The sequence below is a fragment of the Furipterus horrens genome, unplaced genomic scaffold, assembly GCF_987537825.1.
Source record: "Furipterus horrens unplaced genomic scaffold, mFurHor1.1.pri manual_scaffold_6, whole genome shotgun sequence".
Lineage (NCBI taxonomy): Eukaryota > Metazoa > Chordata > Mammalia > Chiroptera > Furipteridae > Furipterus > Furipterus horrens.
In genome coordinates, this window is record NW_028327176.1 from 3706297 (window position 1) to 3724714 (window position 18418).

Sequence of the window (18418 nt, forward strand, 5' to 3'; positions counted from 1 at the left end):
TGATAGGGCTATAACTCTGTAAAAAATGGGTTTTAAAAATCTGATGGGATACATATAAATACATGTAAGACTATCTGAACTCTTCGAAGAAAGGAAACTATACATTGGGACTTGTTTTAATCTCTGAGTTTTGGAGCCAAAGGAACTGTGAGTAGCGGTTAGGGCGGTGCCTCTGACGGCTGTGCTCACACTTGGCTCCCGCTTATCTCTGTTTTGAATGGAAACTTGACACTGGAAAGCAAGGGGGTGTCAGGTTTTCGGCTGGATTACCCTGAAACCCTTGTAAAGGGAATATGGCTTCTGGTGAAAGGCCTCCTGGAATTGTTGAGGGTCAAGTGTAAGTCTCCCTGCAGCGGTTTCTGCATTAGGAGTTGAACCGTGTGCTTCAGAGTGAGAGAGGGAGGTTAAAGTTTTCTGTTGGCTGCTTTGGTTGCTTTATGTGCTCAGTTGTTGCATGAACTACTGTCTTTCTGTCTGTTTTCCTGTCTTCCTGTTTTTCTTTCATCTCCTCCATAGACTGCCTCCTCAACTCAAATTTATGAATTGTGTATGGAGTGTTCTTTAAAAATATAGTCAAAGTACCAAGTTTCTATAATGGGTTTGAAATTCACGTGTGCCGCTCTTTGCCTGTATATCTAGATTTAGGTATTTAAAAATTAAATCAGTTTGCTTATTTACTAAAAAATGAAATAAATGGAAAGGAAAATCGTAGCAGGCAAGACAAGACCGTCCCAGACCAGGCCCTGTGCTCAGTACTGAGAGGGGCTCACAGCAGAGAATAGGGACCTCGCCTACTGAGTGTTTACAGCCGAGTCAGGGAAATACAAACGTACGTGGGTAAAAGTGGCAAACCGTTTCAAGGGGTAAAGAAGAGCCAGGCAATTGGGATAAAAAGTTAATTTGGGAAAGACAGGTAGCAGGCTGTAAAGGGGGAAGTCCTGGGTGTGGATCCCAGTCCTGCGCTTTCTACTTCGGGGACAGTTTTTTTTTTAATCTCTCTGTCTTGCCCTAACTGATGTGGCTCAGTGGGTTGGATATCGTCCCACAGAGCAAAAGGGTCGCTGGTTCGATTCCTCGTCGGGGCACATGCCTGGGTTGGGGTGTGTGCAAGAGGCAACCAGTCAGTGTTCTCTCAATACCAGTGTCTCTCTCCCTCTCTCTGTCCCTCCCTTCCTCTCTCTCAAAAAATTTTTAAAAATCTTAAAAATCTCTGTCTTGCCTTATAAAAGAAAGGATAATGCTGTCTCGCAGGGTGGCAGTGATGTGGAATGAGACCCTGGGGGTGACGGCCAGCACAGTTCCTGCCGCATCAGGGGCTCAGTGAGTGGTGTCACTGCTCTTGGCTCTGTGACTCAAGTCTGGGGTGACAGGGACATTCTGTGGAGGTGGCCGGGCTGGGACCAGAGAGGTGAGGCAGGAGCGCACGTTCGAAGGGTGTTGTGGGAATGGTGATAGACTGGTCTGAGTGGGGAGTTTGTGAAGGCAGGACAAGCAGTGAACTTTCAAGCTACTAATTCGGACACGTTCTCAGCCTGTTAGGATGTCTGGGTCTTTTCCTGCTGAGAAGCAGCATATGGACCAGAGCAAGAGCAGACCACGTCAGCACTTTGCAGCCCTTCTAGAGGGCGTTCTTTGTCATCGGGGTTGTAACTTGTTTTCTCCTTCCCCTCTTCCCCTCCCTTCTCTTATCTTACATTCTTGTAGGTTCCCCCCTTTTCTAACCTAATTAAACTCATCCCTGCCTGGGTCTTGGTTCAGCCAGGGGCGCCCACACTGCTGGGGTCCATCTGCTCCCCTGTGGCCTGAAAGGAATGCAGCCTGAGGGTCTCAGGGCTTTGAAAGGTGCCAACCTGTTTTTTAAAACTGTAATTCCAGTGGTGGCCACTGTGGGGTGCTCACGCCTGAGAAATAAATTCTCAACCTAAATAGTTGCGCTGTAGACAGGTGTGGCTCCAGCATCGGTTTTTGGCCCAGCGAGAGGTCACTGGTTCTATCCCCAGTCAGGGCACGTGCCTGGGGTCAGAGCACATGAAAGAGGCAACCTGTTGGTGTTTCAAACATCAGTGTTTTTCTTTCTCTCTCCCTTCCCCTCTCAGTAAGAATAAGTAAAATCTTTTTTTAAAAAAAAACAACAAAACTGTAGTTGAAAGGGAGCTCAAAAATGTTGCAATCACGTTTGGAGAGGTTAAAATCCAGACTCACAAAGATAGGAGGGGCAGTGGGGCGTGTTCATCCGCTGCGCAAAGGTTTACCCGGGACCCTAAGTGACAGCCTCCAAGGCCACTTCACTGATGTCCCTGGCTGATTCCATGAATTCCAGGGTTCTTGCACGTTGGCACTGCAGGTCACCCTAAGCGGTGGTGCAGACGTGACTGCAGGCAAAGGCCCGGAGAGCCCGCACTCAGATACGAAGCGGCTGCAGAGGAGACCTGCGCCGTTGGTTAGCATTTAAAAGTGACGTCACAAAAGACAAGTCATCACTGCGTGCCTGTGCCTGAGCGCCCTGGAGGGGAGGTGGCCGCAGTTCAGAGCTGCTGCTCCTTTCCTTTGACGTCTGCGCTGCAGTGACAGAAAGTGGTTTCAAAATGAGCCCTTGGTTTTTGCAAAACTTCTTTGCAATGGGAAGCCGCGCGCTCCTTTAGCACAACTTTGGATCATTTCAGTCACACCAGTGCTTTTACAGGCTGTGCTGAGGAGTTGCTGACGGAGCCTTTTCTCTGCAGGTTTTTATTTCCGTGAACTGCTTAAGCACAGACTTCTCTTCTCAGAAGGGCGTGAAGGGGCTGCCTCTGAACATCCAGATCGACACCTACAGCTACAACAACCGCAGCAACAAGCCCGCGCACCGGGCCTACTGCCAGATCAAAGTCTTCTGTGACAAGGTGAGGCCGGGCTCGGGGGCGCACGCGCAGGATGCAGTGTGAGGGGCTCATCCACACAGACGAAGACCAGGGTCGTCTTACTATTTAAGTCCAATGTGAATGTTCTATGGTTAATATAAAATACATGCAAGACACATTATATAGGGAAGAAAAAAATCTTGTTTTAATGGGAGAATGGCATTTTGGGGGCATGTCTGATAGAGTCAGGGAGGTACACATGGGACTCATCCCGGGCGGCCCCACAGCCCCCAGGCTTGTGGGCAGTGGCTGCCATGCGGCGCTCTGCCTGGGCTTCGTGTCAGGACTGGTATGGACGAGCCACAGAGGCTGCCCCCACCCCGTGCCCTGCACCCGTCAGCCGGCTCGCCAAAGCAGGAGACGGTGCGCTGCAGGCTGGCGTCCTCTCCAAGCCGCAGGGAGGCAGGAAGAGGAAGTATAGGCCCAAACAATGTCAGCGTCCTTTCTTGTCTCTGGCGTGACTCCTTTTTGCCTGGAAAAGAGATGATCTCTTCTGCTGGGTGCAGAGCCAGGGGCTCAGCTGGATTAATTCCGACACAGCTGGTGGGCCCACTGTGGCCTGAGGACTGGAGAGCGATGTCCTCGGGACCTGGGCAGCTGCCACAGACCAGGGAGGGGCCGTTGAACTAAGATCGAAGACTGACTTTCCCATTCGAAAGCAGTGGGAGACAGTTCTTCTCTTTTCACTCTGTTAAAAAACCCTCTCTTTCTATTGAAATTTTTACAAGGAACTAGGTAGCTGGGAGGGGGCTTGCTACCAGAGGTTGCACTGGCTACGCAGAGCGGGTACCTGGCCCCAGGGGATGGCCTGAGACCATCAAGGTCACGTACGTTCTCAAAGGCCCTGGTTCAGCAGCATTTACTCTCTGCCGGGCGCCCGAGAGTGTGCCAGGCTCTGGTGCTTCTCTGTTGTTACTGTTGACAAATGGCACAGACTTCGTGGCTCACAACAACACACGTCTGTTGTCCGCGGCTCTGCGCGTCAGAGGCCCGACCCAGTCTCCCTGGGCTGAAATCTGCGTGCTCCTTTCTGGGGGCTCCGGGGCCAAGTCTGTCCCCTGCTGGTCCCCCTTCCAGAGGCCGCCGCACTCCTCGGCTCTGGCACCTTCATGTTCAAGGCCAGCAGTGGCTGGTCAGGGCTCACTGTGATGCTGCCTCCCCCGCCGCCTGTCCTCTGACTTCTGCACTTAAGGACCCCGGTGACTGTGGCCTAGGGCACGCTCCCTGTGGTCAGGCCGGCTCCTGGCAGCCCTCCTTACCTGAGCCGCGCACGCTGACAGCCCCCGGGTCTGCAGGGGGGCCGGGGGGGCCTGAGCCGTCAGCCTGCGGCGCCACGGGGGCTTTCAGTCACATCGGTCAGACCCCTTTCCTTTAGCCCACACTCCTTTGTAGCCAAGAGAAACCCAAAGAAAAGCCGATGGCATGTTCGTGTTCTTTCCTCAAAATCTAGGGAGAAATTAGCTGTATCCATTCAATTAGAAATGTTTTCACACCTGCTGCTTCTAAAAAGAAAATTCCATGTCTGTTGAATAGTTTTCCTTGACATTATTTAGACTTGATAAATACATTCATTTTTTAATGGTAGAAAATGTTTGTTTCTCAGGAGACCTTTGCTAACCTCAAGTGGCCCACAGAGGCTTGCTCTTACGCTGTCCTCGGGCCCGCAGGGAGACCACGTGGGGACGGCCCTGTCCCAGGTGCTCACAGGAGGGTGGTGCCTGCTCCAAGGCCTCTCCCGGGGTCCCGGGCCATCTTGTGGAGCAGTGTCTCAACTTACCTGTGGAGAAGGACCAGCTCTTTTGCAGCTAATCTGTCAGGAACTTGTGCTTCTGTGAAATACAATGGAAATTCAAACGAATTGCCGAAAAATGAAACATACAACCAAGTTGTACAAGCCACAAGCCCCAGTTTTTAGTTACTGATTCACCAGACTTAAAATTATCCCATGGAACGGCTTTCCAAATGCTTTCTCAGCTTCTGAGACATTTTTGCTCAGACCATAACCGTGCGTGGACTGACACCGATCCGCGGGTCACACTTTGAACGTCGCTGTGTCTGCGTGTGTCAGCACGAGGCAGCTCGGGCTGGGGTTTCCTGCATCGGGGAGTAAAAACTGGGCAGCTGGTTTTGAGGAGGGGGAACAGGGCTGATTCCTGCTGTTAAAAAATGGTGGTTTTCACATCAAGACCTTGAAGGAGGCTCCTGCGTTGGGAGCTGCCTTAGAAACGGAAGCACAGGGAAGTTTATGAATTGCCCGAAGTTACCTCGTTAATCAGTGGTTGTGCCAAGTTTAGAAGCCAGTCTTCTTTGCCGCCTGAGCGTGTGCCAACGTGGTTGCCAAGTGGCGAGTGCTTTGGGACGACACACAATTCCCCCTCCCGGTGTTGCCGGCTGCCTGTGTGTGTTCGCAGGTCCCATTTCAGGGAGCGTGCCGTCCGGGGTCTCGGGCAGCATGCCCGACGCGCAGGCCAGGTCCGCCGCTGGTCCCCTGGCTTGGGTTTAAGCTCTGTGCGGCGGTGAAGAGCGGCCACGCAGCCGTGGTAAGAAGCGAGGTGCCTGTCTAGCAGGCTTTGCCGAGGTCCCCTCAGCCTGCACAGGGGGCTCTGTGTCTAAGGTTCCTTAAACTCTTGCTTACCGGTCGCGCCTGCGTGCTGGAGCAGAGGTCCCGCGGAGGGGGACGTTGTGGTGGCAGCGGCCTGTTTTCGGCCTCTGTGACCCAGGAGCGGTTGTAAGGTCCTAGCATAGCAGGGGACCCAAGGGACGAAGGAGGTGAAATCACACTGTGTTCAGTCCCAGGTTTTGGTCTCAGAGCCGTTAGGGGTGATATGAGATCCTGCACGAGAGGAAATGTCACGTACGTGGTGTGTGTAATTAATTTTCAGAGCCCTCAAACCGTTCAGCCACGTGCGCCCCTGTAACCTTGGCCCCTCCTGGTTCCCATGCGGCCGGTTGTAGCTCCTGCCGGCCCGGGGGCCTGCAGCCGCTCCGCTTCCAGCTCGTCCTGTGCGGCCACGCCGTGGACCACCGCACCCGCCTCCTCGCTCCTCCCCTTTCTGAGGCATGACTCCCCTGTCCCTCAGCGCCTGGCGTTCGCTTCTCTGCTCGCTGTTAGTACCCTCACGTGCCAGGAACCTGGTCTGCGTCGCGGTAAGAAGCCAGGAATAAGGCGCCTTCGGTCCCCGTCCCAGGTACTTACGGTGGTCTTCCCCCCTGAGACCCTTTATCAGCACCTTTCCGTGAGGTGCTTAGCTAGTTTGACGGGTAGTTTCCCCTTATTTCAGAAGCAGCAGCAGTTTAGGACTTTCTCAGAGAAAACGGGGACAGAAGTTGGATCGCGAACCAGTGGAAACTCGACAGCCCCTCCCTGTGAGCTTGTCTGGCCCCTGGCCTGTCCGAACAGAGAGAACTCTCGGCGGCACCCTCTCCGCCCGGTCATTCACTGTCACTGCAACTGGGACAGCTGTGACAGGTCAACTTTGGGGACTGTGGCCTGATGGGAGGTCCCCAGGTCAGGCTCTAGCTGTTGACTGAGAGGAAGAGTCAGAACAGCCTGCATGTGAGTGGTCCCCTCTGTGACGTCCCAGGGTGTCCGTCAGTATTTCTGGCAGCGCTCGCCACCCGGGGATGAGGCCTCTCAGCCCCCGTCTGTCGGAAGTAGAGGCTCTTCCACCTCCGAGTTTGAAAGGTCGTGTTGCGGCTGTCACGTTCCAGTGGCCCAGTCCCCCCTTTGTGGCTATGTCTTCTCGCCTCTGCGGTTCCTGGGTTCAAAATCTGCCATCATTGGCCTTGTTCTTCTGTGTTTAACATGCCTTCTCTTCTGCTTTTTTTTTTTTTAATAGATAATTCTTTTTTTATTTTATTTTATTTATTTGTTTTTAGAGAGAGGGGAAGTGGGGAAGAAAAAGAGGAAGAGAAACTTCAACGTGTGGTTGTCTCTCGCGCGCCTCCAACAGGGGACCTGGCCCGCAGCCCAGGCCTGTGCCCTGACTGGGGATCAAACCCGCGACCCTTGGCTCGCAGGCCGGCGCTCAGTCCACTGAGCCGCACCAGCCAGAGACTTCTCTTCTGCTTTTAATATAGTCTCTCTTTACTGGTTTTGGGCACTTTGATGTGCCTGTTTTCTTGTGCTTAGAGTTGATTGAGCTTATTGGATGTGCGGGTTTATAGTTTTCATCAGATCTGGAAATTGTTCAGCCATTGTTTCTTCAAATATGTCGCCATCCTCCTCAGGGAAAGCCAGTCACGCACCGGGGCGGCCGCTCAGGGGGTCCCGGGCTCCCTGAGGCCCCTGCCAGGGGTTGGGTTACCGTTGCTCTTGCGTTGCGGACAGTCTCCTGCTGAGCCCTCGAATCTGCCCGTCTCTTCTCCTGCCTGTCCCGCCGTTGCCCGTTGTGTGTGTTTTTCATGGCAGACATGCGAGCTTTCGTGTCTGGAAGGTCAGCCGGGCTCCCCTTTGTATCTGCCGAGTCTCCCCTTGATCACGCTCAGCTCTTCACCAGCTGCTGGAGCGCGTGGGCCGCAGCTGGGAGCAGCGGTCGAGAGCCTGTCCGGCTCTGTCGGGGCGTGTCCTGCTCCCAGGCCCGCTGCCCTGCTTCCCTGGGGGGCACTGGGTAATGTCAGCATCCTCGGAATCTTCTTGCACTTTATCCTGAGGTGCCGTGACGTTTGGAAACAGCGAGATCTTTTCAGGGCGGCCTGGGGCCTGCTCCCGGTCAGGCCAGTCCTCTGCGACAGAGGCGAGGCCTCCGGACCCTCCTCCCCACTGCCCTGTGAACAGGACGCTTCCCGTCCGCTGGTGGGGACAGGCACTGCTTCGGCCTATGTGAGTCACGGGCACCATCCCCTCGTCTTTGCGGGTGTTTCTCCCCAACGGCAGGTGCTTCCTCACGCTCCTGGGCTGTCGGCGCTCTGCTGATCCTCGGGGACCCGCGGGAGGCCTCTGGGTCTGCGTCCTGCCTCCCTCACACGTGCCCCTTCCGCCTGCTGCCCGGGCACCTCGGGCCTTGGAGCCCTGTCTGCTCGGCCCAGGGAACTGGGCTCGAGACACCAGCTGTCATGTCCGCGCCGCAGCCTGACCGATGGACGGCGTCCACTGTGCCCCGGAGGCTCGGCTCACTGTCCCTTCTCCTCGGGGGTTGCGGTTTGCTGCCCGATGGCCAGGGTCGTAACGTCCTTTCCGTGCGTTCTGTGGAGTTCTGTTTTAGATGTTTCTGGGCGGAGGGTGACTCCGGTCCGTGTTGCCCCATCTTGCGTGGAAGCAGGAGTTCCCGACCGTTCTGTAGGTTTGCAACTGATCTCTGAGGCGGGAAGCGGCCCGTCCTGTCAGACGGCCTGCGGGTGGGGCCCGAGCAAGGGAACCGCAGACCAGCTCGCCCCACGCCGCGGCGGCTGGGCGATCAGGACACTGACCTGCTTTTCCGTGTCAGGGAAGTGACGTTTGTGTCAGTGTTCGTAGCAGTGTTTATAAGCAGGTGTCAGCACAGTGACACCTTCTCGAAGAGACAGAAGCGGTTCTGTGCGCTGTGTTTTAAAGCCGTGTTACCGTATCTTAGTGCCAGCGTCGTGGGGCGGGGTTTTTGTTGCCTCTCTTTGCTATTGGGGGACTTGTTTACAGAAAAACCAGCCCCCGGTTCATACTTCACTGGGTACCATGGTAGAGAAATATGTGCCATCCAGAAATAAATGCCAATAGGTCAAGCAAAATGATTAATATTTCCATCTGTGTTACACTTGCCTAATTTCCGGTCATGTTTGTTACCAACCTGGCTCTTCACCTTGTGGGTCCCTCGGGTGGCAGGGTCCCCTGCACGGGTGGCATGGTGCCTCTCTGGAGCACGGGGTGCGCTTCTCTACTGAGCGCTGTGCGGTCGTCCAGCTCAGCCTCGGCGCCTGAGTTAGTGGGCCATGCTTGTCGCTTAGTTGACCCCAGGACCTGGGAGAGAACCCCAGCCCTCGGCAGTGACGTTGCCCGTCTAGGAGGGTGCGCGTGAGTAGGGTCCCGGTTTCTTCTCGTTTTCTGGGGCTGGACAGCGGGCACGGTCTCGCTCGCGTCTGAGGCAGGGTCGTGCCCCAGCGGGCCTTCTCAGCTGCTCACGTGGCCCGGCCACATCGCCACCGAGGGCGTCTGCCTGGTCACCTCCCGTGATCTCGTACAGTGAGAAATGGTTTTAAGAACAGGCTTTTTAGAAGACGCTGCTGCGGTACGCCCATGAACGTGAGAGGTAACAGAATCCACCCGCACAGAGGAGCGTGCCCCACCCCCATTGCTCAGGGTAGGAGTTAAATATTTTAAAGAGGATCAGGTAAACGGAATCGTGTTTTGTCTTGTGTGGTCTCGACCTGCAGGGAGCCGAACGGAAAATCCGGGATGAAGAACGAAAGCAAACCAAGAGAAAAGGCAAGTGCCCTGAGCCCGGCTCGCAGCTGAACGCCTGTGAGTAGCCCTGTGTCCTCGGCCGCTTCAGACCTGTCCCTTCCAGAGCGGTGGCCTGAGGTGCGGAGCAGAAGGGACGGTGGTGGCCCTTTTCCCTGTGGCCAAGTGGGGGCCCTCGCTTCCTTTACCAGAGGCGAAGCCCAGCACGTGGCTGCAGGAAGCCGTGGGCTTGGGGAACTCCAGGAAGCGTTCTCGAGTTTCCCCAGAGTTCAGGCTCTTTGGCTGGCGGTTCTAGCTCGGGCTGCTGGCTGGAGTCCTGAAAAGTAGCCCACATTCCACCTGGGTAGCTGATGGTAAAATCGGGACCTACCCAGACTTTTAGGAATAACAACACCCTTGAAAATTCAGGGTGTTTTAATTCCAAGTGAGTTTTCATACGTATCATATTCTAGCATTTGCAGACTCTCTGGACATTCACCAGGAAAGCGTTCTTTCTTTCTTTTTTTGAATGTGACCCACATTCATATTCACAAAGCCCTGTCTTTCTGAGCTAAAGGGGAAAACGGTGCTCTGTGCGCAGCATCTCGTCTGCAGTACGTGGGCCACCGGCATCTGCCCTGCAAACAACGCCAGGCTCCGCGGACGTCTGCCCCATAGCGTGTTAGACGGGGTCCCCCACCAGCCTCAGAGGGCAAGCTCCCGAGGTCACTCTGAGAGCAACTGCCCAACTAGGAGCTCCCCCCTCCCCCGCCTCCGGGTGCCACAGGGCCAGACAAGGGGGGAGGCTGGATGCTGGGATTTCATAAATTAACCAGCAGACAGTGATGCTGACTTCTAATCTCACCGAGGTTTGGTTTGAAGTTGCGGGGATGACATGAAGGCGTATGTTCCGAGGTAGAAGAGGGCATTGCTGTCAGAATGTAAATTATTTAATGGGGATAGCTAAGGTGAAGCCACTTCTAAGTTACGTCTGCACAGTCACTGTGTTTTAGCCTTTCAGACAAAAACTGCATGTGCTTTGCCTGCGTTCCAGATCACGTGTGTGTGTGTGTGATTTAAAGATAAGTTTCTCCCCCTGATTCTGATGAGATGCCCAGTTGATGGAGGGCAGCAGATACAGTGTGTCCCTCCGCGTGGTTTTCCTGAGTCCAGGCGACAAGGCCTGTGGCTCATGTCCCCGTGGAGGAGAACACGGCCACCCGCATCCGTAAGCTGCTGACTGTGAGGCCTTTGTTGTTTCCTAGTTACTGACGTCAAAGTGCCACTGCTTCCCTCCCACAAGCGATTGGATGTCACCGTCTTCAAGCCCTCGCTTGATCTTGACACCCAGCCTGTCCTCTTCATTCCCGACGTGCACTTCGCCAGCCTCCAGCGGGGCCCTCACGTACGTGTCCGGGGTCCCAGGGCGGCTGCGAGGAGGGGGCTTCAGGATGCAGGGCTTCGGTGTGAGCAGGATAGGGGTCGGCTCTCCGGCCTGTGGGGGGGGGGGTGACGAGACGGCCCTGCAGGACAGGGCGTGTAGGCGGCATGGACTTGGGAATGCGGCACCTGTTGGTGTTTATTTGTTTACATTTCAGCTCAGGCAGAAGGTGCTAGAATAACACAGGTTAGAGAGTGTGGGGTCTTGCCGCCCCCTGGCGAGAAGAATGAGGTTTCGGTCACTGAGTGGTCACTGGTGTGCGGACAGCTGTGTCCCAGCAGCTGACCAGTAGCTGTGCCCTGGGCTGCGCAGAGGCGTGGCAGAGGCAGGAACCCGACCGGAGTGGGGCGCCTTCAGGCGGGGCCCAGCTCCGTGCAGACGGGCTGGGGTGGGTATGGCCTGACGGTGTTAGTTAGGGTTCCCAGGGGGCCATTGCCAGCACCCCAAGTTCTAATGAGAAGCTCCGGCCGACTTTTTCTGAAAAGGCTCAGGTCATGAGCAGTTAGGTTTCTGGGTCCTTCGGCCCTGCTGTGACGGCTTCGCTCTGCGGCTCGCGGGGCCGGCGCGGGGCTGATGGCACGGCCTGGGGAGCGAGTCCCCACGCCACTGAACGCTTCAGTCCCTCACGTGGTTCGGCGCTGGCCTTGCTGGCCGGGCCCCGGCCGGTCAAGATGTCGCTAAGCACCCGGTCTGGAGACTAAGGCTACAGGGTTGGTGTGAGCGTGGCCACATCCACTTGGGTTCAGGCGTGACTCAGCCGTGGTCCGAAACGCTTTGGGCGCACACTTGACCAGCCGTCTGTGTTTTGTCCTCAGATCCTTTCCGTTGCCTCAGAAGAACTGGAGGGGGAAGGGTAAGTTTTGTCTTCTTTCATAAACTTTTTCATTTTGAAACAGTCTCAACTGTACAGAAAAATTGCGAGTTTAGTGCAGAGAGCTCAGGTTTTCACAAGCCCCTGGGCGTGATGACCCGTCATTCCTGTGCGCTTAGCGTGCATCTCCCGCCAGCGGCCCACGTCAGGACGTAGACCCTGACGCATCCGCACCAGCCAGCCCTGTCTCCCAGTCGTGTGGAGCTGGCTGTTCCAGTCCTGGGGTGACCCCGAGAAAGGGCCCAGTCCAGACACACGCCACGTGTTTAGGGGTCCTTTCTCTTTAGCCCCATCAATCCAGAACAGCCCCCATGTCCAGCTTCCCGAGCTAGCACTTCAGAGACGACCAGCCGGCTGTTTTGTAGACTGTCCCCCAGGTGGGGACTGTCTGCTGTGTCTCACGACTGGATTAGATGAGGCATCTTGGCAGGGGTGTCAGGCACAGCACTGCCTTCTCCGGGTGTCCGGTCAGGCCACCCCGTCGCTAGTGACGTCCCCTCTGCCGTCTCGGTTTAGGCAGCGTCTCCAGGCCTCTCTGCGCTGAGGCCACGCTGTCTCTGTTCGTGATGAGCGTCTGGGAGGAGGGCGCATGTGGCTTTATCAATCTCTCCTGCCTCATCTATTTGTATCCACGCGGGTCATAGTTCCCAGTTTTTCATTCAACAAGTTATAGTCCAATGCTGTCATTTGCTTTGCTCAGATTGTCCCAGGGGACCCCTTGGATGTGACCCTCCTGCTCCCCCAGTCCCTGAGCACGCCTCACTTTCAGCCAGGGTCACAGCACCCGGGTCCCCCTGCAGCCCTGGACTCGGCCTCTCCTCCTGAACGCCGGGCGCCGTGCGGTGCAGGGAGCATCTTAGAGCCCAGGGGGGCCCTGGGTGTGCCCGTTGCTGCTGAGGTGTTGCCGCCCCCACAGTGGGCCCCTCCTGGGCCCCGACACCCACGCTGGCAGCCCCCTCGGGGCCTCGTCCTCAGCTCCCCCTCCTCCCAGCCGTGCAGCCGGCCGGGCCTCCGCAGTGAGGCCAGTGCTCGGCTGCCCCCTCCGCTCTCCCGTGTACACGCGTGCTCTGGAGGTCTGGGGTGTTCTGGAAGCTGCGACAGTCTGTCCTAAGACCCAGCCCCTGCCCTTGAAGCCCAGCCCCCACTTCTGTTGTCCTCAGTCACTGCACAGCTGTCGCTCAGCCACACTGAACCTCCCCACGCCGCCCCAATGCCTGCCTCTGACAGCTGGCCCGCCGCTCTCTCCCTCCGTCCTTCCTTCACTGCGCTCTGTCCGTGGTCCCCTTTCACCCCGCAGACACCTGTGTTTTAACCCTTTAGAATCATGTGCTGTCAGCGTCCCCAGAGTCGTCTCACCGGTGCTCTGCCTGCAGGTCCTGAGGCCCCCATTGCTCCCGCACGCTTTGATTGCAGCCCTCTCACCCCCCGGGGTCCCTGGCGCTCACCTGCCCGCCTGTCCGCCCCTGAGAGCCCCGTGGTCAGTGTGTCGCGCAGGAGAGCCGCCCTGCCCCCGGACGGGCCTTCCTGGGGAAGTGTTTCTGCCAGCCTGGGTTTGCAGGGCCCTGCTCACACTTCCGCCCTTTTTTGACATGCCGTCTCCTTTACGTATATTTCAAATTCCGCCTCCTCCATAAAGTTTTTCCTGAAAAGGAGCTGTTCATTCCAGGAAGGCAGCTTGACCCAGTGTCTGAGCAAGGGAGCATGTCTGGCAGGCAGCCTGGGGGCCCCGGCTCTGCCATTCGGTAGCAGGGCCCCGGCCCAGCCGCATCTTTCTCTGGGCCTCAGATTTGTGTCCACGAAACAAGGAAGCTAGACAGACACAGCAGGAAGGTCGTTTTAAGTCTAAAATTGAGGGACACACCCTGAATCTCTTTGTTTCGGCAAGTGCCTTACATTGAAGTCACTCACTGCGCCTTTGTTCCTGCAGCTCAAACTTGAAAAGGGGGCCGTTCGGGGCAGAAGATGACTTTGTGATTCCGCCCACTGCCAAGCTGGCCCGGGCAGAAGAACCGAAGCGAGGTGTGTTGGCTTGACTCCCTAGTGGGAGTCGTACGTTGGAAATGAGTTCTGAATCCGCCCGAAGCCTAAGTTACTCAGACTAATCTTATCCAGTTTGGCTTCTTGAGTATTTTTCCATCAGACCAGCTCGTGGCTTGAGCTGGGTTGCGCAGCAGAGTTCAGAGGAGCTAAAAGCTGTTCCTCGGGACAGGGTTCAGGTTGCTGCCGGCTGCTGTCCCCTGGGTGGGCGCCTCTCTGCTTTCTTCATTAGCTCACGTGATTGAACTGCGCTCCCTTTCCTTTCTCACCCCCTTCTCCCGGCCGGGCGTTAGTGCTGCTCTATGTGCGGAAGGAGTCAGAAGAAGTCTTTGATGCCCTGATGCTCAAGACCCCGTCTTTGAAGGGCTTGATGGAAGCTGTAAGTAGGATACTCTGTAATGCTCTTTAAAAAGTAGAACTGCGCCCTGGCTGCTGTGGCTCAGTGGACTGAGCACCAGACTGTGAACCAAAGGGTTGCCAGTTCGATTCCCAGTCAGGGCACATGCCAGGGTTGCGGGCCAGGTCCCCAGTTGGGGGTACGTGAGAGGCAACCACACGTGGATGTTTCTCTCCCTCTCTTTCTCCTTTCCTTCTCCTCTCTCTAAAAATAAATAAATAAAATATTTAAAAAAAAAAAAAAAAAGTAGAACTCCACTGAGCAGGTTTCACGGACCATCCAGATTTCTGTGTGTTGCTCTGGCGTCTCTGAGGCCTCCACGCCTCGCCCGCCCGCGGGGTCCCTGTCATTGGTCGGGCCGTCTCCACTCAGTCTCATGCCGTTGCCCAGCATGCTCGTTGGCAGACGGCGGTCGCTCAGTAGCGCCTGCTTCCCCACTGTCACTCCTGCTCCTGCGATTTCTCCTGGGCTCCTCTCACCTTGTCTCTGACGCCCGGGCCTCGTCTCTTAGAAGAATCGTGCAAACTCTTGATCATGAGGAGAGAAGGGAGTGAAAAAGATTGAGACTTAAGTGCAGGCGTGACTGTGCTCAGCTCAGAGATTTCATCACTGTCCTTGCGTTTCCTGGGGCCGGGACCTCTGCAACATACCAGGTGTCGCTGTCCGGCGGCACAGAAGAGAAACGGGCGGGCGCACCTGTTGGGAGCTCGGATTCGGTTTGACGTGTGTGTTCTTGTTAGACGGGAGGCGATCCGGAAGGTGGTCTTCTGAGGCCCGTTGCGCGGTGGGGGCGGCGGTGACCCCCGGTGGGAACCGTCAGCATGACAGCTCTGAGCGCAGCATTCCATCCACGTGGCGCCAGCTGATGTCCTTTGAAAAGCCTCTGTGTCCCAGCAGGAATGCGCCCCAAGACGGCACTGTGCTGATTCCCTGCACAGTGCGGGCCACTCAGGAGCCACAAAATGGGGGTGCTGAGGCTGTTCGCCAGGACCGAGGTGGCCCGGGGTGCGGCTCTCAGTGTGGGACCAGCGACTTGGGCGCTTCTTTCGGGCTGTGAGACACCGAATGTTCTCTCCGCCCCGTAATTGCACATCTGACGTTAACAGCTGCGGGTGCGGGGCACACAGAACTCCAACACCCAGGGAGAGTCGCTTTGCCGATGAGGAGCCTGTGGGTCAGAAAGGTCACCTGCTAATCGAGAGTGAATCGGAGCTGATTCGATTCCTCTGACAACAAAGCAAGGCCTTTGCACGCGTGATCAGAATCCCCGTGACTGTATGCGTGTCATGCGTCTGTCACACCTGCGGAGGGTACAACACAAGGAGCGAACCTATGAAAACAGTGGGCCTGAGGTCACAACGCTGTAGCAGCGCTGGCTGAGCATGGGACAGGCGCGCCCCACCGTGGGAGCCGCTCTTTAACAGCCAGGGGGCCGGGGTGGGGGGGGGTGCTGAGCGACCTTGACTTCTGCTCAGTTTTCCTGGGAACCTAAAACTGCTCTGTAGCCCCGCCTGGTGGGGCGCAGCTGGGCGTCGTCCCCTAAAACCGAAAGCTCACAAATTCAGTTCCCAGTCAGGCCACGTGCCTGGAGTGTAGGTTCGGTCCCGGTCGGGGCATGTACAGGAGACAGTTGACTGATGTCTCTCCTCTCTCTCTCTCTCTCTCTACCCCCACCCCACCTCTGGAATTAAAAAATTAAAAAAAAACATTCTATAAAAAATTATTTGAATACTATGACCATAGAATACATTTGTGGATACCTGAAAACTAGGGGGAAATAAACCCCCTGATTCCAGCTCCCCCCAAATGTAGGTGACGCCCCTCCCCAGGGTGTGGACTGGGGTCTTGTGTATGTCTTTGCATGTGCATTTTTTAAAATTTAATTTTAGAGAGAGGGGAAGGGAGGGAGAAAAAGAGGGAGAGAAACATCCATGTGTGGCTTCCTTTTGCGCACATCCAACTGGGGACCTGGCCTGCAACCCAGGCCTGAGCCCTGACTGGGAGCTGAGCTGGCGACCCTGTGGGTCACAGGCCGGTGCTCCCTGCACTGAGCCACACCGGCCAGGTGCATGTGTGTTCCTGTAAAACAAAGTTGAGTGACTGTCCCCCTGTATGAATATAGTTTATATGTTAAAGCCATTAAAACATCATTTTATAATTATTTTTCCTTGCTTTTTTAGATTTCTGACAAATACGATGTTCCCCATGACAAGATTGGGAAAATATTCAAGAAGTGCAAAAAAGGGTGAGCTCTGCCTGCGTGCCTGGTACCTGCGTGGTACCGCTCTTCACACACATCTGTGCCCCGTCCAGAACCAGTCACAGAAACACGCGTGCGAGAGCGTGTTTTCTCTCAAATTACCCACATAACATTGGGGTGCCTTTCTCAGACATCCTTGTAGGCTTTCTCTCAACTCAAGTTTGTAGCTGCTGTTCGCATGCTCGGCAGCAGTGAATGGCTCCGAGCTCCGGAGCCCACTGTGAAATTTACCCCAAGGTCAGCGGTTGCTGCCCGTCTCTGCCCCGTCGTGGGTCAGGTGCTCCGCACGTTGCCGTCCGAGGGAGGTGCTACTGTGCAGAGTTACAGACCAGGCAGCGGAGGCCCAGAGCCTGAGGCTTGCCCGAGATCGGGTCGGTGCCGAGGCCATGACTCGGGGTCAGTCCTGGCCGACCACAGAGCCGCAGCTCCTGCCCCTCGCTCTCCTGCCCTGGGTCATGCTTTCAGCCACAGGACAGTGCTTCCTGGTCCAGAAATTAGTATTTTTAGTTGTTTTGTTTGAGTGTCTGCTGTTTGACATGGGTAAGCAAGATGTAGTATAACTATTTTGGTTTAATTCTGAAGCAAATCCTGATTGGAACTTTGTAGATGGGCTTGGTGGGAAGGGCTGGACTTAGTGGTGGTTCAGTTAAACATGGAGGATGCCTTGCCAGGAGGGTCGTTTGTCAGGGAACCGTGGCTTCGAGTAGATTAATTTTATTGATGTGCTTTCTAAAGCTGGAGCAGGGAAGTGCTTCTTCTGTGGGCCCGCTGCGTTTAGCACGGCAGCTGCTGTTTATTGAGTGACTACTACATGCTGAACTTAAACGGGAAATAAGCCAGTACGTTTTGTGGCGCTCAGGCCCCGCTTTCCTTGAGTCCTCGTTTCATCCTCACGACAGTCTATGAGATGGGCCCTATTATTGTCCCCATGTCACAGTCGGGGAAATCGAGGCTTAGGGGGTTTAAAGAATGCTCCCCGCGTGCCCCAGCTAGCGAGCAGCAGCACTCCCCGAGCCGGGGCCTGCCTGCGGAGCGGGCGGGACTGAGTATCTTTGTGCCCCCCCCCCCCCCAGGATCCTGGTGAACATGGATGACAACATTGTGCAGCACTACTCCAACGAGGACACCTTCCAGCTGCAGGTGGAGGACACGGGCGGGTCCTACAAGCTCACCCTCACGGAGATCTGAGGGCGCCCTGGCCCACAGGCCCCGCGCTCCCAGGGAAGGCGTTCCGTGGGGCCTGTGGTTTGCCAAGCGCAGGGACGCAGGCGGGCCGCCTTCCAGACGCGGACGCCGGAGGAAAAGGCTCCTGTGGACGCGGAGGAGGCGCTGTGTGGGGCCCGGAGACTGCGCCGCCCGCATCGCTTTGGCATTTCTCGGATGACAGAGAAGGCCGCGGACTCTTATGTTTGAATTTCCTGATGTAAATACTTAGGATTAGAAGTGACAACCTTGTTCCAAGATTTAATGGACTCTCTGGGAACCTTTAGGATATCTGCTACGTTATTTATAAAAATGTTTTTTATTACAGGTAACATTCAATATCATTTGGTGTTAGTTTCAGGCGTGTGCACGGTGGTCAGACCGCAGTGGTGGGATATCTCCCTGGGTCTTCGATGTCAGCGGGCCCACGCGCTAACAAGGCAGAGGGCCGTGGGCGCACCTGGGCTGGCCCGGCCTGCACTCCGGCAGCCACCTGCTTATTCGGGGCGCATAATCCCAGGAGGAGAGGGTCCACCATTCCTTCCTTAGCCACTCACCCCCGCCAGACATTTACTCAAATAGAGCTTGTTACAGAATCTTCTTTTGCTACTTTCTTGGACTCAGCGACTGCCCTTCTTATGAAGAACTTCAGCAGGTTACAGTGTGACTCAGTTATGCTCATGCCACGTTGTATATAAGTGCAATACGTGTCCGAAGGCCTGTGTCTGTAAATGTGTACATACATGTCTTATAAAAATAGATAATATATAAATACGGGGTCTACCTTCAGTGAAGAGATGCAGTGAGAACTACCTTAAGGACTTTGCCGAGGCGGAAGGGAAAGTCATTTTCAGTCACGTGCACCAAGCAGATAGAATATGTGCTCAGTGGAACCCACAAGAACTCTTCCTCGGGGGTTTCCCAAACACAGCAGGCATTCCCTCGTGTAACAAAACC

At 55.6% G+C, this 18418-nt stretch overlaps 1 protein-coding gene across 1 annotated transcript in view; it reads left to right on the forward strand.

Moving 5' to 3' along the window:
• Positions 1-17649, forward strand: part of GRHL1 (grainyhead like transcription factor 1) — a 43512-nt gene extending 25863 nt beyond the window's left edge. Inside the window, exons 9-16 of the mRNA XM_090280896.1 lie at positions 2724-2882; positions 9246-9297; positions 10518-10657; positions 11509-11546; positions 13492-13583; positions 13895-13980; positions 16179-16243; positions 17332-17649. Of these exons, the coding sequence (XP_090137022.1) occupies positions 2724-2882; positions 9246-9297; positions 10518-10657; positions 11509-11546; positions 13492-13583; positions 13895-13980; positions 16179-16243; positions 17332-17446 (747 nt within the window). The 3' untranslated portion in view covers positions 17447-17649. The remainder of the gene's footprint in view (positions 1-2723; positions 2883-9245; positions 9298-10517; positions 10658-11508; positions 11547-13491; positions 13584-13894; positions 13981-16178; positions 16244-17331) is intronic.
• Positions 17650-18418: the final 769 nt, after the last annotated feature.